Raw genomic sequence first — 24,083 nt, 5'->3', positions numbered from 1 at the left:
ATTCAAGCTTTCATGAAAATTATTTGAAAGTGAATTCGCAGAGACAGAGAAGGTCAGGCCTGTCATTTATATATTTTAGGGGCTGAGACACATTCTTCACTTCCGCAAATTTATGGGCTTTTATATTTGGGATTTGATTTACCGAGTCATTCTGTCGCCACGGCAGCCGGGAATAATGTATGGCACTGGCGCTGTCCACAGTGGGCCGCCGAACAGCAATTCAAGGGGTAGTCGACCGACACAAACCGTCCGTTTCCCGGGAGAAGTATAAAAACAACGCCGGAGAATTGGTATTGAAAACTTGTGTTTACATCGTTTAAATTTTTCAGCTTCTTGTTGAAGTATTTTAAAGTGAAAAGCTAAATTCTGCATAATAAACACATTTTTCATGAAGCCATCTCGTTTGAGCGAAACGGCGTAAGAGTTGATTATCAGCCTCGGATGGGCGGTCTCAATTCCCTGTTTGCTATACGTTCAAGTTACATTACCTAGTTACATTAGTTATGCCGATACTTTTGGTGAAAACATTTCATTTTCATTCCTCAATTATTCCCCAAGAGTTTTTTAATGTTAACAATATATCTAAGCACCCTAAGTGACCGAAAGAAGAACTTCATAATTGTTGCAATGCTGGCTCGCATATGCACATGCCTAAAGCCCTGAGCTATTTAAAGTTTTCTGAACGGGATGTGTCGATTTGTTCGTAAAGATGACTATTGACTGGCTAGGGTTCTATGAAGGTATTAGTCATCACTCATAAACCACAAAAGCGGCTGTAAACATTTGCAAATATTTACTGCCACAAACAGACCACAAAACTGCTCGTGTTGACATGTTACGAAACAACTGCCATTCTTTTCATGTTTGGACTGTTGGCATGACACACACCAAGTTCACCCCTCTGTTCGGTTCGACCCACACCAGCGTTCCAGCGCTGAGTTCCAGCGCGGAATGTCGTCACGCACCGGTTCCGTGCTCTGGCGATATTGCTCGCTCCGCCTCAGATCTCGCTGGCAGTGACAGACGGCACCAGACGCGTGTCTCTCCTCCGTTCCAGTCGCGCAGATGAGGGCTCGGCGCACTGCCGCGGGTCCCGCCGCGTGTCTGTCGGTCCTCAGGACTGTGTGCGCTCTCCCGAGGCGCGGTACTTCCCGTTACCAATGACCCGGTGTCGGCACTCACCGGACGGTGGGGCGCGCGTCAATATTGCCGGTTTTCAGAACTCGTCGAATGCGTGAGCGATATTGGCTGGGCGCGGCTCGGTGCCAGGCCGTTTCAGCGCCCCGCTGACGTGTGTTTGTGTGAGCGTGAGTCGCGGAGCGGTGCGCGCACTCGCTCCGTCTCGGCGGTGAAATACACTCAGTCGTGACGGGCCAGAGGCCAGACCGCCGCGAGGCGCCCAGGTCACAGAGGCGATTTGTTAAGAAAACACTCCCAGAGCAGTAAACCAGCGAGCACTACATTTACTTTGCCGCAGATTATTTCTAGAAGTGGGGCAGATGTTTGCTTGCCTTACTACAAGGCGCAAGGCATGCGGCCTGCAGCACCGGCATTGCAGAACTCCGGCAGCGCTTGCCCTTTTCGCAGCCTTTCCAATAATGCCGGCGATAATAGTTTGGACGTTCTCTCGCCGCACTTTCCCAACTCAATCCTCAGGAGAAGCTCCAAACGGGGGCGGGGAGGTGCCGTGTGTCTAAAGTATTCAGCACTTTGCTCCCCCGAGGTCCGGCCACACACACTGACATCAGCTTCGCACCGGTTCCGCGACCGGCTTTGCTCCGGTTCCACGCGCGCCGGTTCCGCGCCGGTTCCGCGTCGGTTTCGCCCCGGTTACCCGCCTTTCTGGGTGTCCTCTGGGTCAGGCTGATGGCCTGCTATCAGCGGCTTTCATGGTGCCCTCAGCAGCCCCCGGACACTCTCAGACGCATCTGCGAGTGTCTCTCACGGCCGGCTGAGCGGCGTCGGGCCGTTGGATAGCCCTGTTGGTGTTGGCTGTCCCTCCGACTTGCGGTGGCTGGCCGGAGTGACGAGTGTGGCGGCTGACGGGGCTGTGACTGCTGACGGGGTGTGACGGACGGGCCCAGGTGGTGCCGCGGCGGCGCTCACGCCCCCCCCCCCCCGGCACTTCGGCTGAATGAGCGATCCACGCGTGGAGTTTTGAGACCACTTCGCACCGTTTGTTTTCCCGTCAGTCGGCCAATTACATACTTGCGGTGTTAGTTTAAAATAACGTCGAGCTCGGAAAGCGAACTGTTGTGATGGGATACGGGCAAATCATGTACATTTATTATTTGTTATTTTTCGTAAAATTGGAAACGATGATAGTGAATATGATCAGTTTTATTTGCCTATCCAGTCAGCAGAGTACCCATAGACTTCCCGTAAAGAGAAGACTGTCGCCCCATAGTCTATCGATTCGTCTGTTAGTGTCACTTTATGTGTCGGTATTTATGCCGTTTTCCTAAAGCGGCCTTATCGGGGATAATTGGATAGAGCTGCATATCAGTTCAGCGCCTCGATATTATACTTTCTTTGTGAATTAAATGCCATTTCGTCCAGCATTAAATTGGATATTTTTTTCTTCTAAAAAGTGTTGTATTTGTAGCAAGACTGACGTCCATTTTTATGATTTGAATCAAACAATTTCAATAGCTTTTCACTGGCGAATAGGAAACACGAGTCTATCTTATGCCCTTGGAATTGTTTGCAGTATATGTGAATGGCGCGGCATAACAGTCAATTGCTCCACAAGTTGCCGTCGCAGTCGGTCCGTCACGCTGTAGAGGATGCCTTACTCGTATATCGCTGTTTTGTGGGCAGTCAGAAAATAAAACTCGAGGATAAAAAATAAGGGTCGGAGATTTATGCGTTGCAGAATGCAGAGATCGATAAACTCATATTCAACCATTCTATATGTACGTTTTGCGCTTAAGTGGGGTGTCATGTGTACCGACATGACTGAGTATTTTACAAATGGAGCTACTCACAAGGTACTATAGACCATTGAGAAAAACAGGTTTCGCTCAGCTTTCCTCCATGGTAACCTGACTAACTCATTATTCGATTGCGCTCAAGTTTGGTCAGGAAATGGCTATTTCTATTTCGGCTGCCCCAAAGACTGTGTGTTGACAGCTATATGGATTTACAGCCCGCTGGTTGCCCACACCTTGGTGTGCTTTCAGCGTGAAATAGATACACATTTTGATTTATGGCTCCATTGTGTGCGACTTCACGACTGCACACACCGTAATAGCACGGCCACCTAAACGTCCAGTTCGCGGCCACCTATGTGTCCGTCTTTCAGGTGCAGTTGCCAGGGACAAACAACTCTTTGCATTGATCCAACTTTTGATTTAGTAACGTTACCAGAAGGCCAAACATTCTTGTGGACCACCTAGATTCTATGCGAACATCAAAAGCTACATGTTACATGTTACATCAAGCTAGTTTGCTGGTTCTTGTCAACTGCAGCATAATATCAATTAGTGATGTCAATTACGGAAAATCGGAATACCGATACCAAACCAAATACCAACCAAAACCGTGGAGAAATACCGAAACCAAACCAACTTGGGAACATGAGGAAAATACCAACCTTTTACCGATTTCTTAGCCTCTTAAACATTAGCGATGGTTCATGATACCAACAAAATACCAAACACATTAGGATTGAAATACCAAATACCGAGTTGGTATCGGTTTGGTATCGGTATACCAAAAAGTTGGTATCCGATTGACATCTCTAATATCAATGTGACAACAGTTTTAAGTTCTGTGAACGATTAATCGGCTGTACGTTTGATATCAACTTCCGATTATCCTATCAAAAATGGGGGGCTGTTGCAGAAAAAAACTGAAACGAAACAGTTTAAGAATGCCTAGTGCTAAGTAAGGGATCATACATGCATCTCACCCTAAATTCATCCTAACCACAGAACCTACCCTAAGAGCAGGTGACATGGTAACAGTTTTCCGTTTTCATTTGTTTCGCTCTTCACGGCTTCTTTTGTTTGTGAAATTATGTGTGGAATATCGATTAACCCTCGCATGTGTAGGGGGGTCGGATGGACCCCCCCCCCATGGTTTTTCGCGAATAACTCGCGTAAAAAGCGGCCGATCGCGACGAAACTTTCAGTACCCTCGCATTGATCAATTTTACACCTACTCTGAAAATTTCATGACCCTGACCCAAATGACCTTTGACCTGTGACCTCTTTTCCGAGACCATGTTTGGCCGGAATCGCGATTTCGCGTATGTCGGCTCGCACTAGCCGCGTGTTTGCAAGCTTTTCGTGGTTTCAAACGCTCAAACATGTGATTTGATGTTACTCCCGTGTGTGTCAAGGTCACCTGAAGGTCAGGTCAGGTCATTGACCTTTGGTGACCTCGGGTGACCTCGGTTCACTTTTTCGAGTTTTACATGTTTCTAGGGTAGTTTTTTGAGCTGAATTCGAATTTAGCAACCATTTGAACATTTACGAAGTAGTTTTGGTGACTTCGTAACATGTTACGAAGCTGTCAGAGGCGGTTGACACGTACTACGAATACCCGTCACGACGCCTACTGGTTGACCTGACCTGACCTGACCCGACCTGGTCTAAATGCTTCAAGACATCATCTGTGATCAAAACTAACACGATATTCGTGATCAGCACCCCGAAAAACCCCTTAGCAGCCACACTTTACGACTTTCTAACAGGTCCCGATTTTCCCGACTTTGGGTCATTGACCTGACCTGGAAGGTCACCCAATGACCTAGGACCTTAAAATTGGGTATCATCGGCTTCCTCTCGTCACGGGCAACACGCTCGTTTTTTCCGCGAAGCTCTAGCTCGATCAGGGGCCAAACGGCAAGGGGGGGTCCAACCGACCCCCCCCCCCCCTACACATTAGAAGCTGGCAAACGCCGCACACATGCGAGGGTTAATATCATTTAGCACCAATAATTAAAAATAACTTTAACATTCTATTCTGTAACAAACACATCACTGATCTAAAGGAATGCATATTGCATGACGCAAAAACATGTAGAATATACACAATGGAAAAGAAATTGCTCACCAAACACAAAAAAAAACGCTCGCGCGCACCTTCCCACGTGCACCGTCTGCGTGCCGCGTGACCTTGCGGCCCGCTCGTGTCACCGGGCCATCGGTCAGGCGTGGACACGTGTCGAATCACGGCGCCGCTCGTCCGTCAGTGGGGGCGGACCGGCGGCGCCGCCCCGTCGTCCGCGACCTCTCCGCATCCATCTCCGCCGACGTCGGCGACGACGCGACCTCTCGGCCAACTGTCCCACAGACCGACACGGCGGACGGCCCGGGGCCCGACCGCGGCCTACAGGTCACTGCCGGGTCATGGGTCGGGCTGAGGTCGGTCATGGTTATGGGTCGGGCTGGGGTCGACCTATTAGTCGACCTCATCCGGACCCATGAGCAGCTAGCTGCCTCAAGACCGATGTGTTGGATGGGAGTGGGGGAGGAGGTCTTCTGTTTACGGTCTGCTCCCGGCGTTGAATTGCTACCACTTTTGAGAGTTGTGTTCATTTGTGACGTATCGTAGTGAATGCATGGTATAATGCATGGCATTTTTATAGACCCACTGCATGGGAGGCTTAAAGGGAGATAATGAGCTTTCTTTTTTCTTAAATAAAAATTACTCGACATCTATACTATTTCAACTGTAGTTTCTATAAAATATGAAAATTTCCTAGCACATTTTCGTATGTGAAAAAGGTTTTTATTTTTGCAAAAAAGAAGCAGTACTTGCAGTACTTGTAACACCCACCGAAATGCGTTGTCCTTCTCTATAAAAAAGTCGCAGTATATGGCGCTTTTGTTTCAAACAGCGACGCTTGGGTTTTTGTTTATGTTATCGCCTTGTCGTTGCTTGGTTGTAAGGATTCTAATTTGAATTAGAGTTAATTCGGTTTAGAATTAATTAGATTCTAATTCGGGGGTACATAGTGCCTACTCTTCTTTGTTTCCAAGTATTATTTTGCGCCACAAATGAACGGCATGCGCCAGAAACGCAGCCAAATCTTGCGACTGCGACTACGAAATTCATTATTTTGGCGTCAGAGCCTGAAGCGAAAAATACAAGCATATTTATTTCAAAAAGACTTCAGGTTTGTCGAACGGTGTTATGAGAATTTTGATAACAGTACTGCATAAGTTTTTCAGTGATGCCGCAAAAGTGTTGTATCTATCTTCTTTTATTGTGCAGTCGGCGGGACCGATTCAAAATTGAGTCGTTGCTACTTAAATAGCAGCATATGGCGTCAGATGATGAACAGGAAAAATAGTTGCGTAAATTTAGACATAAACCACCCCCAAACCATGAATATCTTTTGAAGGCACTATAGACGACCATTAACTAACTAGATGTGATGAAGATCAAATGTAAGGAATACGCTCGTTTTACAAAATTACATGCAAGTACCAAAAAGTGATGTAAGTACTTATTCAACGGTCATTTTCAGCGCTCCCCGCTAACGTGACTTCAAGTTGAGATATTTGCGGCAAGGTACCGAATTGAGCAAAATGGTTTTAATTTACATTATAACTTGTTGTGTTTTGTCAGAAAATGGTCCTAACTCAGATTTTGTGGAAAAAGGTCATTATCTCCCTTTAAGGGCTGGCTACACTATTCGTTTTCTGCTTGCGTTTTTTGCGCGTTTACGTTTTTTTTTGCGTAATGTCTTTCTAGAAAAAAAGTTATAAATAATTCAACTTTTACATTAGATATATTCAAATGTTAATATAATACTTACACGGTGTCCCATAAGTTCCTTCTCACCTAAATTTTTCTTTAAGAGGCTCTCTTATTTAAAGCCACGCTTAATTTATTTTGTAACTGAGCTTTTGGGGTTGCCATGGCAACTGTGAATGTGCTCCACGGTAACTAATTCGTCTAGACAAAATATTTTTTGCCAGAGAGTACACTTCCTTTGGAGACGGCTTACGCCGCAACATAGAGGTCTCTGATACGGGAACGTCTCGGTATTTAGACCGCACTGGGCCATTCACGACGGTTGAGGGTGATTGAGGCCATCCAGTATGTAGCCAATGTCTGTCGCTAACTGGACGCACAGTCAACAAGTGACGCCGATGATTTGTCGGGAGTCAATCGCTGCAAGTTTATGCTCTCTTTTTGTCAGCTTTCACGAGTGAGCCATGTGGCCAAAACTGTGTGGCGCCAAAATGGCCGTCAAAAAGGTCTTAGCGTTAGAAAGTTGGTAAACAGGCTTTTCAGGATGTATTACCAGCTGTCTAAGAGTATCATTTCGGGGTACCTAACTCAAGGTGACTTAAGCTCTACTTACCGGAGGGCTCAAAACAGTCAAAAACGTCTTAAAATGGCCAAACATGTGTTTCGTTATGCCTGAGGCTAAAAAACTGAAGGGTCGATGACATCAATGTGGTCATCTGGACTACCTAGTCCGTGCTCGAGATAAAACACCCGTCCAAACCCCAAAACGGTCCCATATGGGCGACGGAAAAGGCCTTTGTGTCATCCAGCTTTATTCCTATGCAAAAGGCCAGGGTCACGGTAATGTGGGGTAATATGCGTCCAGACACTGATCACGTTGCGAATGATGCTCCAGAAACAGTCTTGGGACGCAGAATGCTTCTCCAAGAAGATCTAGGAGGAGTTTCAGCTTTCTAGCTTAACTTGAACCGCAAGTATGACCACATTTTTTTAGTAGAAAATGGCATCCGGGAGGTCGTAGGCCCATCTTCAAGCAAGACAGTGCATCAGTGCAGAGGTCAAGCAAAGCATAAAAGCAGTGCCAGGAGACTGTGATAGGCGTGTGTGGCAAGATCACATCCCAGGCAACTCATCAGATCCAAATTTCATAAAAATGTGTTGGGAATATTGAAATCGAGGCTCGTCGAAGCGAAGCGGTGTTCCAGCATTGAGGAGCTCACGGCGCATGCCAAGTCAGTCTGGGCTAACTTCAAGCCTGCTATGCTGCCAAACATGCCGGTTGGCATGTCGCAGCATGTATTCATGTGTTTGCTTATGAAATGGGGAGCACATTGAGGGGTTATAAACATATCAAAACGCAATGTACTATGTTTTACATGCAAATAAAAGGTGAGAACGAACTTATGGGACACCCTGTATATCAACTAAAATTTAATATGAAAACACCACAAAAACGTATATTGCTATTTTTCTTGAACGATATTTCATATTACGCAAAACCCGCAAACCCGCAAAAAACGCACGCAGAAAACGCATAGTGAAGTCAGGTCGTTAGAGGCATTGTCTATTACATGTGTCCATATGCTGTGCAATGTCCGGTTTGCGTTGTAGTTCGAATTTCGTTGGACTAGCTATTAGTTATTAAGTTATCTGGGAGCTTTTTGATATGGACTAGGCCATTGATGGGACATGCCATCTGACACTGATTAGAACTTATTTGTGGTGCCAACTTTGGCGGAACTGTTTGACAATGAACGTTGCCGTTCAAGCAAACTAATATTTTGATTGCCTGTTCTATCTCGGTCGTGTTATTCCGTAGTGTTGAAGACCATGCTCTTTTTAAACTTCCACCATCAAAAATATCACTCATCATTTGATTTGTGATCCTGTAATGCGGACACTGAATCTAACCACGGTCTTGTACCAGCTAATTAAACTAATCTAAAAAGAAGGAAATGACTGAAATGATAAGATACGCCCTGGAGGCATCGATGTAAATAGGCCGTCTAGGCACTCCGGTCCGGCTTGTTTCTTCCCTATGAATGAATGAATGAATGAATGAATGAATGAATGAATGAATGAATGAATGAATGAATGAATGAGTTTTCACCACAACCCCTGCCGGGTCCTATTGACGGAGAGCTGGAAAATTTGAAACTTCTATGTGGGCTGCTGTCGGTCGCTGTGACACGCAAACGCGCGAGCGTGTTTCCCATCTGTAATTAGTTGGAAAGTGGGCTGACCCTGCGTGTCAGCGACGAAGGTGTCCTTTCTTATCACAGGACACCCCTAGTCTCATCACAGGACACCCCTGCTCTCATCACGGCTGTATGCGCCGCTGCCAAGAGCCGGTGCCACGCCCACACCCACGCACATCACGTAGCACCTGGGGGAGGGAGAGAGGGGATGTTCCGGCTCAAGGGCCCAATCTTACCAATGCCGTGAATAGGCAAAATGCCGTGAATGGAGCCCATTCACGGCATTGGTAAGATTGGGCCAAGGTTCATCTGAGTTCAGAAAGCTGTTGGAAGCCAAAACATTGACCTCAAAGTCGTTCAACCGTGGATGTTTGAAGCCGTTTGATGTCACATCATCAGTAATATGCCCCTGCTGCTTTGCCATTAAATTGCAACGCTTGGAAGTTCAAAAGTTCAAAAGCAGAGGTAATGTTATTTCTTTCAAATAATTATTTGATAATATTATTTAATGGGGCTTATTTCACAACGTATTTGAATGCAAAATTCCTGGGGCTTATATAACATGCTACATATTATTTCTATGGTGTTCCTTAGTAGCACGAATTACAGCCGATCACTGAACTATAGAGGCTCAGTTCAATAATTCAATTTCACCCGGTGTTGCAGCGATATCAACAGTTTCATCATTTGTTCTCCTTCCATTCCTCCAGTCCAATCGGCGAGCGGGCCGCCGCTGCATTGTCATCCGCATGTATCATCGGTGGAAAGTTGGCGGCTCTTTTTCTGATCGAGTCTCGGGCGTCTTTCCCTGCCGTCCGCGGAAAAGACGTACGACCCCTCGGCGTCGTTTTTGCACCGTCCGGAAATTGGAGCGCGAACACGGGGGACCGGCGTGAGACGATTTCCAAGACTGAAAACGGAGGGTTGCTACAGAGGTACCGGTACGTCTCACATTGTAAACGCAGCAACATTACTATTTTCAATAATTAATTCCTTGTTTTCTATTGAACACCGTTTATATTTCAAATTGGCATTTAATCCATTCCGTCATTTCTCTCATCATTCTAATCGTTCTTAGTTTGCTATAGAACAGCATGGGCAATCAAAACTTACTGAGGCGAGGTTGGGCGACCTGAGCTAGGCGGGCTGACATCAATCAGACTCAACTGGCACCGTCGGCCGCTGGCGCAGAGCCCAGCTTCAAGTGTCGTGTCGACTGATGTATGACACCTGCTTCGAGGGAATAATTAGCGCCGCAATGCCCGGCGATTTGCGCAATCCGTGTGTCAGCTAGAGAAGGGCGTCGGTCGTTGACTTGACGCGTGTTTTTCTGTTGAACCCCTGGCGATTGTAATGTATGAAAAAAGTCAAGAAATATAAACATCGGTTGCATGCCTCGGCACCATTTTGCGTAAGGAAAGACACCCCTAGACAGGATGGAAAATGTACAAACCAAATTATTCCTGCACGTATTTCTGTTTTGTTTATTTTCGCAGGTATTCGTAACGCACAACGAACTTTCTTATTTTTTACACTCAGGCATCAATAGAATGCCGCTCCAGTCACCACTAACATTCAAACTACTCTCATGCAGTATCACTTTTCCGTGGACCATACCGTCATTTACCAATGCTCAACATTTGTCGCTATGTCGCACGCCACTCAAGCCAAATTATGTGCAGGATTCAACAACCATTACTCTCTTTGTTATTTTTCCCCCTCCCACCTCCTTGTTTTCATGATGACACACCTTTAGCAGGAGTGACCTGTTTTACCTGTCCTCTTCGACAGGACCGCACGTCTCCTTCGGCGGCGGCGGCGGCGCATCGGGTTTGTATTTGTCACTAGGGTTTTCTTGGTTTTCATCTGTGGACATGGATCACTCTTTTAGAGCCCAGAGTTGTCGAGATCATCATGGGCTCCCTTGAAATTTTCATTGATGCATTCATAATTTTAAACTGTTCAGCAAAGCTGCATATGTCACCCTCTTTGGATCTTAGATTCCTTCATTGGTGGCCCAGTGGAGCATATTGTGGTGTCACTCACCTGGTGGCATGCAGGATCCGAGGGGGTCCACCCCCAGAATATCGTCCGTGGAGCTGGGCAGAGCCTCCCGCTTTCGCCGCCGGTTCTTGGGACCCGGCTCACCGGTCAATATTTCCAACGCCTCTGCTTGTGCATCTGCGACGAGAATGAGAAATTAGATGTTCGCTACATTCTTAGGTTCATGTAGTCAGTTCTCTTATTTACAGGAAATTGTAGTTAAAAAGCAAATGAAATGACAAAATTGCTCTGGGTGCGGTAACTCAACTATAAACCGACCCAACCACTATGTTTTTCAGTCAAATGCCCCCCCCCCCAAAAAAAAAAACGCATTTACTTTATAAATTCATCTTGATGTTGGCTCACTAGGGTTCATTTTCTTGCCACTAGCTATCCTTATGTCACGATCAATCAACACACGACACCCTCTGCAAAACTGGCTCGTAATATCGATGACAAAACAACGACACTATTGCCTACCTTTTCCTTTGTCATCGGCGCCTGGCAGTGGTATGGAGGCGCAGAGCTGGACCAGTGCGAGCCCGACGAGCAGGATGGCCAGCTTCATCTCTGACGTTGGAGCCCCCTGGATGCTTTTTGAGGTCGAACTGGAGACGAGATGCCTCGCTCGCCCGATGGTCGGGGCTCTATGCGGGGCGCGGCGACGATTGCTCGCCTTTTTGACGCTCCGCTGGCGGCACTGTGAACTGGCCGTCACAATATGTGACGTGTGATGATGTGTGGTGACGTGTGACGCTGTGTGACGACATGTGACGTGGTGTGACAAATGTTGTTCTCGTTAGCCGCCGCCCTCAGGTGACAGGGGGTAGAGAAACATGTTTTTGTCGCGTCAAGGCGGCCGGATTTCGGGTGACGATTTGACAGCGTGTTTTGATTGGCCGCTTGCACCGCCCAGTTTTGTGTAGAATTTAATGCACGTAATAAGCAGGGTTTCTGGGATTGACGCAGAAAGCCTTTCATATTTACCACATTATTCAATTAATGTTAGAAACAGAAGCAAAGAGAACCTCACAAATAGGTTGTCGATAGGTCTCACAGCTATGAACGATAGGTGCGGACTACGCTATGACGATAAATTCTGGTGCATTCATCACAACAAAAAGTACCGGATTGAACTATCCGTTACCTCTCGCTCGTCCACAATTAAACCTTCGTATGCTTAGCACACCACCAAAACCATGCTCATAACTCATTTTTCTACGCAATCCACTAATGATTCGTCTTTTTTGACAGGTGCTCAACATCGAGGACCCTGGGCTACGGGAGGCCATGAACGTGGCCCTGAAGAGCGGCCACGTGCCCATCGAGGACCAGTGGCGTATTGACGCCATCACCAAGCGCTACCACCAGTGTCTGGCGCAGCCCGAGATGCCCCCGGGCGCCGCAGGTGGGTCAGAGGGGCGAGGGAGGGTCACGGTAGTGTCAGGTCACCGGTGTCGGCTCGGCTGGTGTGAGGCAGGATGGTGTTGATATATCCGCGCTCATGCACAGAGGAGGTAAGCTATTTCTTTTCTGGACGTAATTGGATGAGGCGTAAGCTATGCGCCATGGGAGGCCTTGCCCATTCCGTCGTATTAGATCTCTCTCGTTAGTGTTTATAAGGAGAACTGCTGCGGCACATTGCTGCCGGGGCCGGACCACATGTCCGGAGCGCCATCAGCATGCATGGCGAGCCTCCACTGGCCTTCTGGTCGGCGCCGGGTGGCACGTTCTAACGCCTTGTTGATGCTACCCACCTCTTATCTAGACTAAAATCATTGAATAATTCAACACTGCCGCAGGAGAATGGCGCGCCAGAAACTGTAAATAATCCCTTTTTACCAAGACCTTCACGTGGTTTGAATGTAAAGTATGATGAGTAAAGTTTGCGGTAGGTTACCTTGTGCCAGGATTACCATACACAATCCACGTGCCATCATTGCTGTGTCAGTTCAATAATAATCTAACCTCGCACCTACATACCTTTCTTCGGTTTGCCATTCACACATACTGCCCACTGTTACTAGATCAAATAAATGAACAATCGTGCATCACCTCACATCAATCACATTAGTGCAGATCGGTGGGGTTGCGGCCCACGCCGATCGCTGGTGAATGGGATGACCTCCCACGAGCCGATGTCACGTGACGCGCCCTGGGGGCACGGGCGGGATCGACCGGTCAGACGGGCGTCCCATTGTCCCCGCGTGACATCCATAGATGGATGGTGGTGGGGTAAAAGCAGATGCCGAAAGAACGGCACAGGCGCGGGTCACAGGGCCATTGTGCGGGCGCCTGAGTGCGCCTCGGGAGAGAACGATAAAGGTGGGCCCTTTCTGGCGAAATGCGCAGCAAGGTGGAGAACTTTCGGTTTAGAATGCTCAGTGCTTACTGAAATCTTGCCCGGTCAATGTTTCGTAACTCCGGTGATCGGGAGATGGATAGGTAATGGGACCCCATCTGTCGATTGGCTCCCATACGGCTTAGCAAAGAACTACTATACCCAGCAGACCATTTTCCTGGCGTTTTTTTTTTTGCAAGTATTGCTTTCATGTAAAAACGTTGATGCTTCATCTGCCCGTCACAGACCAACCTGTCATCATATGCTGTCTACCAAGTCCATGGAGTATATTGGGCTGCACTTCTCTCTTCGCCTCTAATAAAAAAGCATGCGTCGCACCGAAGCCCATCACGCTCCATCATTTAAATCCAGATTAGTGGCTGTGCTTTTTCCGCTCACCGTTCCCTTCCACCGTGCCTCCCCCTCCTCTCTCTACTCGCGCATCAGGCCGAGAGAGCCAGTGGGGAGGAGCGTGGCCAGCCCCGGTGACAGAGTGGTCCCATTAGCCGACCTCGGAGTGCACGTCACTCGAATGGGCCCTCTTCCTCACCCCAGTGCCCCGTATGAACGTTAGGCCAAGAATTTAGGCAGAGACGCTGGCTGATTTCTGCAGCGCGCCACCGAGAGTCTCTTGTGACCATTTGCTGTTTGAAGTTAGGAGTCAGATAGCCTTTAGCTGTTGACGTAAAGCAATATGCAGGGATCAGACACAGGGGACATCTGTCATCACAACTTGTCATGATTCACTCTCATGCCGTCCATGCCGATGCCTTAGTGATGACTGGGGACTGTCCAATCGCTGCTCAGAGCCATCACAACACTTGTCAATCTGTCCACGTTGACAGTCTTTGACCGTCCCAGTCTCTCGTCAGTTTCATCGATACGAGCCCTGAGTCGTGCTCGTTGATTTGTGTGTTTATTGTAAAGCTAGGGCGACGGCCAATCGTAGAAGGCATTACAGGAGTTTGATCGACCCTGATGTCACCGTATACGAGTTGACGGATTTGTTTACATTTGTTTTGGAGTGGGTTCTAAAAATAGGTGCAAGGCTCGGAGAAAAGCTACAGTGTAGCTAGAGTGTAGAAGACAAAACAGACAAAATTGTTCTTGCAGTTGCATTTGCGGCTGCATTTTGCATGCTGCGATGCATAAATAGTTGTGTCTGATGTGCTCACAGGCATGTCATGATTGCTGTCCAAGCTTGTTTCGTCGATGCTTCTTAGCAGCTACCAAACGCCAAGCATATCATAATCGACCCCACAGTGATACTAACGCAACACTGTGGGATTTACAAGGGGTTGCGTCAGTAATTCAAATCAGCTTGATCGTATTCAACCACGGGATTTGCAAAGCTTCTGACACATTTCACACCATAATCTTCTAAAAGAGTACGATCCCTGCAATTTTGACTACTAAGCGGGGCTTCCAACGATGCAGCATATGTCGGTCGGACGGGCGGGCTGGGCCTGAAACCCTGCTCGGGATGGTTGGGGGGTCGGCGGTCGGACAATGGGTCCCCGGTCGGGGCTGTCGGGGAGGTCAGCTGGGGAGGTCGGAGAGGTCGGGTCAGTCGGAGAGGTCGGCTCGGCCGGCGCGGCGGTCGGACAGTCACCCCCTCCCCCCCCCCCAGTCGGGGAGGCTGCCCGTCAGTCTGGGAGGTCGGCTGGCGCGAGTGGGTTGTCCGCTCTGAGGTATATGACGGCGGTGACGGCGTCACAGCTTGTTACTCGCTGATGACGACTCCCGGGGAAGTCGGGTCGGCAGCTGGGGAGCAGCCACCATATCTCCAGATTGGTTTCCGGCCCGACCCCGCGGCCGTGCCAAAACGAGTGGCAACGGCTAATGAGCCCGTCAGTGGCGCTGTTTTTGGTAGATTTGACGAGTTTTTGATGGGATACGATCGGCCTTCTTGTGTAAGTTGTCGGTATCTTTGCCGCTTCTCCGCTAGAGTAACTTCGTAGCCGCTTCTAACGAGCCTGAGCCGGCCAAACTATTTCGAGTCAACGTCAGTTTGATTGCAAATTAGGTTAAAGTTGAAGAGAATCGACGCTAGGCAGGAGAAATTATCTCACCAGCGAAGGGCCGCTCTTCAAAGGCTGAGTGTTTGGACACCACTGATCTCAGCTAAGTCGAGAGTGAGCCAAGTGGGATAACTAAGTCAAGGGAGGTGGAGGGAATGAGAGTCCTCAAAGACCAACAGCACTTCCAAGGTCAGAAACCTTGATTGATGTCATGTTCTTCTGAAACATCCTTACCTCATTTCGTCAATAATACGTCTTAGTAAGTTGGGTGTATTGGTCTCCGTCTATCACTCCCCTTGTGAAAAGTAGAGCAACTTCTATCCAGTTTCCTCTCCGGGCAGAAGAGGAGCCGATAAATGAATGCAAAGCTCTAGCCCCTTACTTCCCATGAGAACAGTAGAGCTGCCGGTACAGCGAACCCGGCTGAGTAGGACGCTCGGGTGTCTGGGTTTCAGCTACCCCGTCCAGGAAGGTGAGCAAGTCCAGCGCGCTCTAAAGCGGAACTAAACTTCTGAACTCCTCACGTGCCAGAGTTATGTGGAACTCTGGAGCGCTGTAAATAAGTAAGCTGGTCCGGAGTCTCTCCCAACTTGAGGAAAGCGCGATTTAAGATAACATTTGCTGATGCTAAACTCACCCACTGAATTGTTTTCCTCTTTTAATCTGTGTTTGCGTTAAGCCTTTAAGTGTCGATGATTTCAGTTTTTTTTTTGTACGTCTTGTGTACAATGTAATCGTCACAGCTTGTGTTTAAGTAAGCTGTTATGCCGTCCTTCTGGTGTCTTATTCCTTGATGATTAAGTGTTTGTTTATCTGTCTGTTGCCGGCCTACCTATCTGTCTGCCTTGCATACCTATACCTGTCATTCAGTCTGTTCGTTTGTCTGTCTATTCGGGAGTTTTAAAGTAGCGGCTCCAGCTCGAAGAATTAGATCTGTGTGCATGTGAGTCGGGACCTATACGGCGATCGCTCTACCCTTTCGTTCATCGGCTATAGTTGGTCTGTATTCTGTCAGTCTGAGTGATTCCAAGAATCTGTCTCTATCGTCTCGAGCGGTCATAGAAAAAAGACTGCTCACATCGATCCCCCGCCCATAACCCCGCCCTCATCCTTATGTGGCCGAAGATGTACTAAAGAACCTGATGCTCATGATGGAATTCCACCGGTCGCTATGTGCTGCGTATGAAGGGTTCGTAGTTTAGTCCTGTGATGAATGTTTCCCTGCTGATACAGATATTTTATGAGCTTTTTTAGAGCGGACATATTGTTTGAGTTTGATTTAGAACAATATGCGTTGGTGCAAAAAAAATGTTACTCCCATATTTTTAAGCTATTCGATTTTGTTTTTCATTATTGCTTTCCGTCACGCACTTATTATGCATATTGACTCGGCACTGCCAGCAGCCTTGATTAACCCTCAGCTAAGCAAACACTTCAGTTCACATATAAACGATAAAATACTTAAGCCCGTTAAATCCTGCGAACTCAGACGTCGCTGGCTGCCGTCGAACCTGGCGCGGCGTGGCCACCTCGGCGGGCAGTCCGATAGGCCAGGATTGATGGCGCCGGCCGGTCCGCAGATTGGTCCCGCGGCGACCGTTCCACCGGGCCGAAATTGGCCCTCTCTCCGACGGCGGGCTGTTTTATCCGCTCACCAGTACCCCCACCCCACACCACCCCACCTACACACTGACCCAATCATCCCCGTAGTCAGTCCCTCAGCCAGTCCCGCAGCCAGTCCCTCAGCCAGTCCCGGCTCTCAGGTCGACGGCAGAGCTCACCGGGCGGGGGCGGTGTGGTGCGGGCTTTATTGCCGCCTCTAAGTGAATCAGGTGGCAGCAATGGTGGCTGATTGGTTTCTTGCTGCGGCAATGAAGATCATGTGGCAGTTTGAATGCCCGCCAGAGATGGGTGTAGCTCCCGGGTAATTGGTGGTCATGGAAACACAAATGTCGTGGTGATGTATTTTCTTTCGTGTCTTTTACCTTCATTTTCTTATCCATCTAAAGCATTAAGCATGTTCTATAAAAGCAGTACCTAAGCACCATTTGAGGTAGGAAGAGGATGCGTCCGCATTATCAAAAATAGCCTTTCCGTGGCATTGCAATGAAAAAAAGGTCGAAATCTGAAAGCAAGTTGTTATATTTGATCCCACAGCTCTGTCATGGTCCTGACTGAAGCAATTTGGCAGGTGTTCTTTTACAGCTGTTTCAGCGTCATCTATCGCTTTTTCAAACTGATGGCAGTATCGAAACGAGCCCTTGGACTTAAGGTGACTAAAATGTCACAAAAAATGTTTTTTACTCGTGGTCACTCTTTCTCTCTCTCTCTCTCTCTCTCTCTCTCTCTCTCTCTCTCTCTCTCTCTCTCTCTCTCTCTCTCTCTCTCTCTCTCTCTCTCTCTCTCTCTCTCTCTCTCTCTCTCTCTCTCTCTGTCTTTCTCTCTTTCTCCTCTTCTCCCATAAAAACAGCAGTCATAGTTCGTTCTATCTGAAAATACGAGCATGCGGTAACACGTCGATCAGATCGTATACGACCCTCCCCTGCCATGGCCGTCAAATAGCAAACGCACGTTTCGTCAGGGCTCATTTACCAACGCTCTGCCAGCAATGGATTGCACTATGACGTCACTGGGGTATAGCGTTATTGGCGTTATCGGTCAGCACGTGCCTCGTATCGTGCCAGCTGGCACAGTGACGTCATCAACGTAACGGAAGGACACCCTGCCAGAGAGCAATTGAAAACGCCGTCAATCAAATAAGCGTCGTGCGCACTTGGCGACGGCACGCCATCGCAGACTTGGCAGTTTGCCAAGAATATTGACGCAATGCTGCAACGTATTTAAATGCTCAGCTGGTTTAATATATTTATTTTTACAAGGTACATTTACGTACATTATCGAGTTTTTTTTTAACCTTCATTTCACAATCGAAATTTATTTTCTCAATAGGGATGGCAGCTGTCGTTTGTTTGATGATTATAGCATCAGCAACACTCGACAGTTTGGGTTCAGTGATATTAATCTTAATTCTTCTTCTTTTTGCTGCGATAGGTACAATATCTTACTGTTTCTTTTCAATTAATTGTCTTTGCATCGCCTTTTTTTGCCTATTTCCACCAAGCACGAGTATGGTACGCATCAGTAGCAGTCCACCTGTGACACCCCTTGCAGCCAAAGGCTCGGTATAATCTCGTCAATATCAGGCTCAGTGTCCGGCGTTCGTCGCAAGACGCCATGTGGCGTCCTCTCCCGACTGCCAAGGTGACGTCACGACACGGTGACGTCACCGACAGCTGACGCCGTGACAATGGTCCCGCCGAATCTTTATGCGTTCGTCTTACTTAGCCGGAGGCAAACTGAGGACCTGTTCAATTTCTGGACGGTAAAAATTGTAATTTGAATAAGAGGCTTCAAACTGAGTTTTTTTTTACAAAGGAGCATTCTAGCGACAGGTCATTCGAGATGGTCGAATCCTATTATCATTATTTTTTATCTTAACATTATGCATGGTTTGACGGAAAACTTATTTTTAACGAAAGACCATCGTGCGTGTAAAAGAAAGCTCATCATTTTTTTTTGCTGCCGTCAGTCACCAATCCCTCGCTAAAAATGAAAGACTTTCCAACACATTAACCTATAATGCGTGTGTTCAATATATATCACATGTGTGCCATACATTTGATTAAGCCGATGGCCTAATTTAATTTCGTTGCATAACCAAATCCAACTCATCATCCCTTTGCTGCGTAGGTATAATGCGCATAATGCGCACATGTGGTGCGTAAGCGACATGTTGCAATGTGATGCAACCCCCACCAATACGCCCCTAAATGGGATAGGCACGCCCTAATCGCATCTAATTAGGAGGTTTATGACACCGGTTATCTTCTAGCTATGATAAATTGTGCCTATAAACTGCATCAGGACACAGCATCAGTTGAAGTCCGACCATTTTCTACTGGCATTAAAACGTATAAAATAAGTGTGTGGGCTAATATGCTCCTTGTGCGTGTGTTCGAAGCCCTAACACGTTTTACCCCCGTTAGACTTTAAGGGTAACGCCTTGTTCTCGTTTTGGGTCGTGATGTTTTTCTGTATAGGTAGGTAATCTGTGGCTTTTTGGATGTTGATGGAAGTCGTCAAACTTTGACGGGAGGCTTCAGAATTTGCACGGCTTTCTAGTTGGTTATGTAGTCTGAAGCTTTTCATAACTGTGAAACGTTTGACCTATATAATGCAACGATAAGTGGTAAAAATGCCAATTTACTAACGAGTTGCGGGTGACAAATGTGGGTGACCTTACCGCATATGCACGAAACGGTGAAATGACACTAGCAGCTCATGAATATATAAGCATGTGTAACATCTGCAGCCAGGCAACGGAGGGCTCGCAGTCCAGACAATTTGGGTCTCTTTGATCAATGCCAGCAGCAGCCGCGGCATCGCATATTCTAATTTGTACATCAAAGCAATTGTATGTTGTTATGGTATGATGTTAAATTATTTCTTATTTTCACGGTCGTTGTGTGGAAGGTTGATGCCTTTGTCCTAATTTATATCGTGTCAGTGAATGATGCATCGATGAGAGTGACACTGACATTTGACAGTTATGTGTAAACATGAAAATTTAAGAACTTAACAGAAGCATTCGCAATTTATTTTTCCCACCGCTTCTCGTAGCTGAGCAAGAATCAATCACTCTTTATCAAATTTGGTTGTCGGGTGCAAGCGGGCAAAATATCCCCCCCAGCAGGGCGCGTGTGGCTGAATACCCCAGCGGGACGCGGGTTAAGCGATACTCATTCAGTCGGTGATAGGTTGCACACAAAAAATATTAACACCGTTAGCGGTGTAATTGCACAGTACATATCTGAGCACTTGAGGAAAGTTAATTTAGTCCCTTCCCCGCTTATATTACTTGCGCTTCTAAAAGAACACCAGGAAGAAGGTAATAGAACACTGTTAGGAGGGTTGGGTGTTTTACTACATGTAGTACTACATGTAGTACTACATGTAGTAAAACACCCAACCCTCCTAACAGTGTTCTATTACCTTCTTCCTGGTGTTCATTTAGAAGCGCGAGTAATTTAAGCGGGGAAGGGACTAAATTAACTTTCCTCAAGTGCTCAGATATGTACTGTGCAATTACACCGCTAACGGTGTTTTTTTTTTTTGTGTGTGTGCTAACCCCCCCCCCCTTATTTACTCGTCACCATTGCTAACTACCTCCAACCACGGCGTCTTCACCAATCACCAGACCTCGTCTCACCGCACCACTCTGGTCTGTTTCAGACGAGGAGTACTGTCCACGGGTGTTTGACGGCTGGAGCTGCTTCAACTACACCAAAGCCGGAGAGACCCAGTCCGTCACCTGCCCCTACTTCGTCATCGGCATGAACGCAAAACGTAAGTGTGTCGCTTCGTGTGAGCGTATAATTATATTTTAGGCGTGCACAATTTTTTATGAGATGCATTCTTTTTGACCTGAGGTGTGCCTTGCGTGATTTTCGGCCATCATTCATGCTCGTCTTTGTCAGAGTTTTTTTTTTCACAAAAATAAGATTACCTCAGTCATTGATCCCTAATTAACATCATAACTATGCCCTTACATTCAAGGCCAGAGCCCAGAATGATTGCTGTTGTGCCATCCACGTTCGAAAAAAGAAAACAAAACAAATAGACTGCATGGCTGTTGTTTCAGGTAGCTGCGTCAGTCCATCGTCTTCGTTCTTACTTCCGCTAAGAACAAATCCGAATTCGTTCAATTTTACGATTGGATTATTTAACTTCTGCTCGAATAGCTTTAAATTCATAATGAGTATCACTGCTGAAGATTCTGTTGACAAAATGCTTGTGCAAATCCACGGTATTTAGGTACGTAAGTCAAAGCTTTGCTTTATTGGTCCCGATGTTTCAAAACCTAATATTTTCATAATAATTAACAAAATTCCTGGAGCTGTGGCAGTAAAGTCGAAAGGACGGTGTGTAATATCTTGCTGGCACGTACATAAATTGTTGATAAATATTGCGCACGTCTTTGCTATTCAGTCGGCCATGCCTTAGCCAGCATACATATAATGCAAAAGACAGACGGCCTGAAATGTTTTATTATATTGCTTCATAATCACTGGCCTCATCACGGTCAGGAGTATCCCACTGGCTCGTCTACTGGAACAGGTCGACGTTCTGCTGGTTGGCCTTCTTCTCCCGCTTGATGCGAGAGTACGGACTGACGTCATCCCTGAAGATGAAGTTGTAGAGCGTGCCGAACCAAGAATCGTGCGTCGGTAGGTCCTTGTAGAACTCCGGGGCGATCTTGGAGACCATGGGCAGCTTGGAGCCGGGCACGGCGGGGAAGTCGTGGTGCTCGTTGTGGTAACCCTCGTTGAACGCCAGCATGTTCATCCAGCCGTAGTAGCTGTACGTCTCGTTGCTGCGGTTGAAGATGTAGTGCTCCGAGATGAGGTGGCCGGCCATCGGGTGCAGGCCCATTCCTAGCACGAAGCCTCCGATGAGGTAGAACAGCCCCTTACCGCCGAAGTAGTGGTAGACGGCAAAATCGGCCGCCACCTGCACAACGATGTTGGCGATCTCCATCAAGGAGAAGGGCTTCGGTCGGACGAAGACCGGGCGCAGGAAGTAGGTGAACGGCAGCACGAAGAGCCACGCCACCTTGCCGAGGGTGGAGCTGAAGAGACGCGCCTCCAGCTCGGTGGGGAGGTCCACGTCGAGCCCGTCGGTGCCCTGGTAGCGGTGGTGCTCCATGTGGTACTTCTTGTAGGACACCGCCAGCGGCACGCCGATCGGCAGGTTGGCGAAGATGCTGAACACCTTGTTGGCGAGCGCGTGGTTGTGGCCGAACGCGAGGTTGTGCGCCAGCTCGTGGATGGCCAGCACCATGGAGTGGTTGATGGTGCCGCTGACCACGTAGGTGACCGCCACCAGCCACGGCCAGGAGAGGTCGCGGACGTAAAACAACATGCCGAACTGGATCAGCACCTGGAGCGTCACCTGCACGCACATGTGCCAGTCGGAGCCGTACAGCTCCTTGATCTGCGGATACTTCTCCAGGATGGCCTTCCGACGGATGGCGTGCGGCTCGCCGGCGCTAGTCCAGTAAAAGTCGCGCTTCTTCCGCTCGATGGCCCCCATGATGGCGTCACGGTGATGGGCGCGACACTCGTAACCCTAGCCTGTCCGTCCGAGGCAGCCTCCTGGCGAGAGAGACCCGGTGCTGGCCGCTTTATATCGACAGCAGTTTCGACGCTCAAGTGTGCCTTCATTCAACACGTGTAGATGCTTAGCGTTCAAACGGGCACAGCTGATGCCCTTCAATGGGTGCTATTAGGCAGCTCGGGAGGTCATTATGTAAGGCAGCGCTGCGCTGTATGACACTCGCCTGTCCTCCGGTGATGACACACGACGCCGCGCGCAATGACACACGACGGCGCGCACCGACACGACAAAGCGCATACTGACATTTACTACTGTCGTTCATTTACATATTATCGTCTTGCATATTTTCTTCGTATGGAAATCCCATCAAAATCGTAAATTTCACCTCTTAGAACGATGAGACTTTTTAGAGGCTACCTATAGTCGATTTGTAAGTAAGTGGAAACCGGAAGCCCAGTCGGGTAGTACTCCTTCGCTAGACAGGCAAACTGATTTTGTCAAGAGAAAGATGGAAACGAACATTCATCTTTATTTTCTCTTTTGATTGGACACTCTCTCGCACTCCAAGGTTAATCGGCTTCATTCAACTCTCCTCCGTGGACATTGCGCCGAGGTCAAATTCGGCCGGCCGGGAGGTCATCGTGGGGCCTGATCGGGCCATTCGCCCCAGGAAGTGTTTTGCGTCGGAATCGTCGCCAGTGACGTAGATCAGCGGCACTAGTGACGTATACTGCCTCCGGCTCGCTGATTGGACGGGATTGGCCGGGCCGCTCGCCGTCCTCTGCCGCCGTTCGGACCGCTGTTTCCGGACCCGGTGCGATAGGAGAGGAGGAGTGACGGCCTGTTGTGATACCAGCCACGCTATCGGCCGCCATATTATGACGTGTTTGTGGCAAGGAAAGATTGCCTGGAGCGAATGAAGTCGAACTGTTTTGTAAGGAAGATTGTCATCAGATTCCTGCATTTTAATTAAAGCGAAATATGATTAGTGATAGGTATGATAAGACTCCAGTCATAAAAAATATGAATACTTGGTCTCCACTTTAGCAACTATTCGGTATTCATATCATCTGATATGACATACTGTGCGATTGCGAGTAAGATGTTAAAAATGTTTTTAGACGGAAGATTCCTTTTCGCGTGAGTCGGTCCGACGTTCGATCTTATCCTGTCACATGAGAGCATTTCTGTTCGAGAGAGTGAGTGAGCTCACGGACTAATCGAGTCACTGAATCTGGATGGCGGCTTGGCTCTGGATTTTCCAATCTCCCGGTATCCATTCGACGCGTGCGCGTAAAAATGTCATAAAAAGTGAGCGTGGATAACGGAGGCATAGATCTGCGAAATTGCTACACCACTTTATTGGAAGTAAAACGTTCCTGACTGAAAGGTTCTTTACAGTAAAAAGGTAGCCAAAAATATTGATGTTTTTTTCTTTTGTCATAGATTGAATTAATTGGTTGATCGTCTTAGCTATTTTTTTTTTCTCTCTAAAGAAGGCGAAAGTCGAGGTTATGGTATACTCTGTGCATGCAACAAATGCCTCTTGTCAAACACATTTATTTGGTTATATGATATACCTATTTAAGTTCA

The 24,083-nt window shown here is 47.7% G+C and overlaps 3 protein-coding genes across 7 annotated transcripts in view; 1 reads left to right on the top strand and 2 right to left on the bottom strand.

Moving 5' to 3' along the window:
* LOC122385119 (calcitonin gene-related peptide type 1 receptor-like) overlaps positions 1–24,083 on the top strand; it is a 137,659-nt gene that overhangs the window by 48,501 nt on the left and 65,075 nt on the right. For all 5 annotated transcript variants that reach the window (XM_043373125.1, XM_043373124.1, XM_043373126.1 and 2 more), the window contains 2 exons: positions 12,207–12,360; positions 20,607–20,720. In XM_043373125.1, coding sequence (XP_043229060.1) covers positions 12,207–12,360; positions 20,607–20,720 — 268 coding nt within the window. The remainder of the gene's footprint in view (positions 1–12,206; positions 12,361–20,606; positions 20,721–24,083) is intronic.
* Positions 10,367–11,600, bottom strand: LOC122385121. The gene is made up of 3 exons (XM_043373129.1): positions 11,433–11,600; positions 10,956–11,090; positions 10,367–10,775 (listed from the first exon to the last, which is right to left on the bottom strand). The coding sequence occupies exons 1-3, from the start codon at positions 11,518–11,520 to the stop codon at positions 10,681–10,683; spliced, it is 318 nt and encodes a 105-aa protein (XP_043229064.1). The 5' UTR covers positions 11,521–11,600; the 3' UTR covers positions 10,367–10,680.
* On the bottom strand, positions 21,407–22,528 carry LOC122385120 (sphingolipid delta(4)-desaturase DES1-like). The gene has a single exon (XM_043373128.1). The coding sequence runs from the start codon at positions 22,464–22,466 to the stop codon at positions 21,480–21,482; it is 987 nt and encodes a 328-aa protein (XP_043229063.1). The 5' UTR covers positions 22,467–22,528; the 3' UTR covers positions 21,407–21,479.

The sequence above is a fragment of the Amphibalanus amphitrite genome, unplaced genomic scaffold (genome assembly GCF_019059575.1).
Source record: "Amphibalanus amphitrite isolate SeventyFive unplaced genomic scaffold, NRLGWU_Aamphi_draft 000209F_arrow, whole genome shotgun sequence".
Classification (NCBI taxonomy): domain Eukaryota; kingdom Metazoa; phylum Arthropoda; class Thecostraca; order Balanomorpha; family Balanidae; genus Amphibalanus; species Amphibalanus amphitrite.
Note: the sequence above shows the minus strand (reverse complement) of the source record. Positions and strands in the feature narration are given on the sequence as shown.

What these genes read in the sequence shown, in the direction of transcription:
- LOC122385121 (XM_043373129.1), bottom strand. Translation starts at nt 11,520, where the DNA reads ATGAAGCTGGCCATCCTGCTCGTCGGGCTCGCACTGGTCCAGCTCTGC. An exon ending in CGCCGATGACAAAGGAAAAG is followed by an intron (nt 11,091 to 11,432) that starts GTAGGCAATAGT and finishes TTCTCGTCGCAG; the next exon opens with ATGCACAAGCAGAGGCGTTG. An exon ending in CGGATCCTGCATGCCACCAG is followed by an intron (nt 10,776 to 10,955) that starts GTGAGTGACACC and finishes CCATGTCCACAG; the next exon opens with ATGAAAACCAAGAAAACCCT.
- LOC122385120 (XM_043373128.1), bottom strand. Translation starts at nt 22,466, where the DNA reads ATGGGGGCCATCGAGCGGAAGAAGCGCGACTTTTACTGGACTAGCGCC.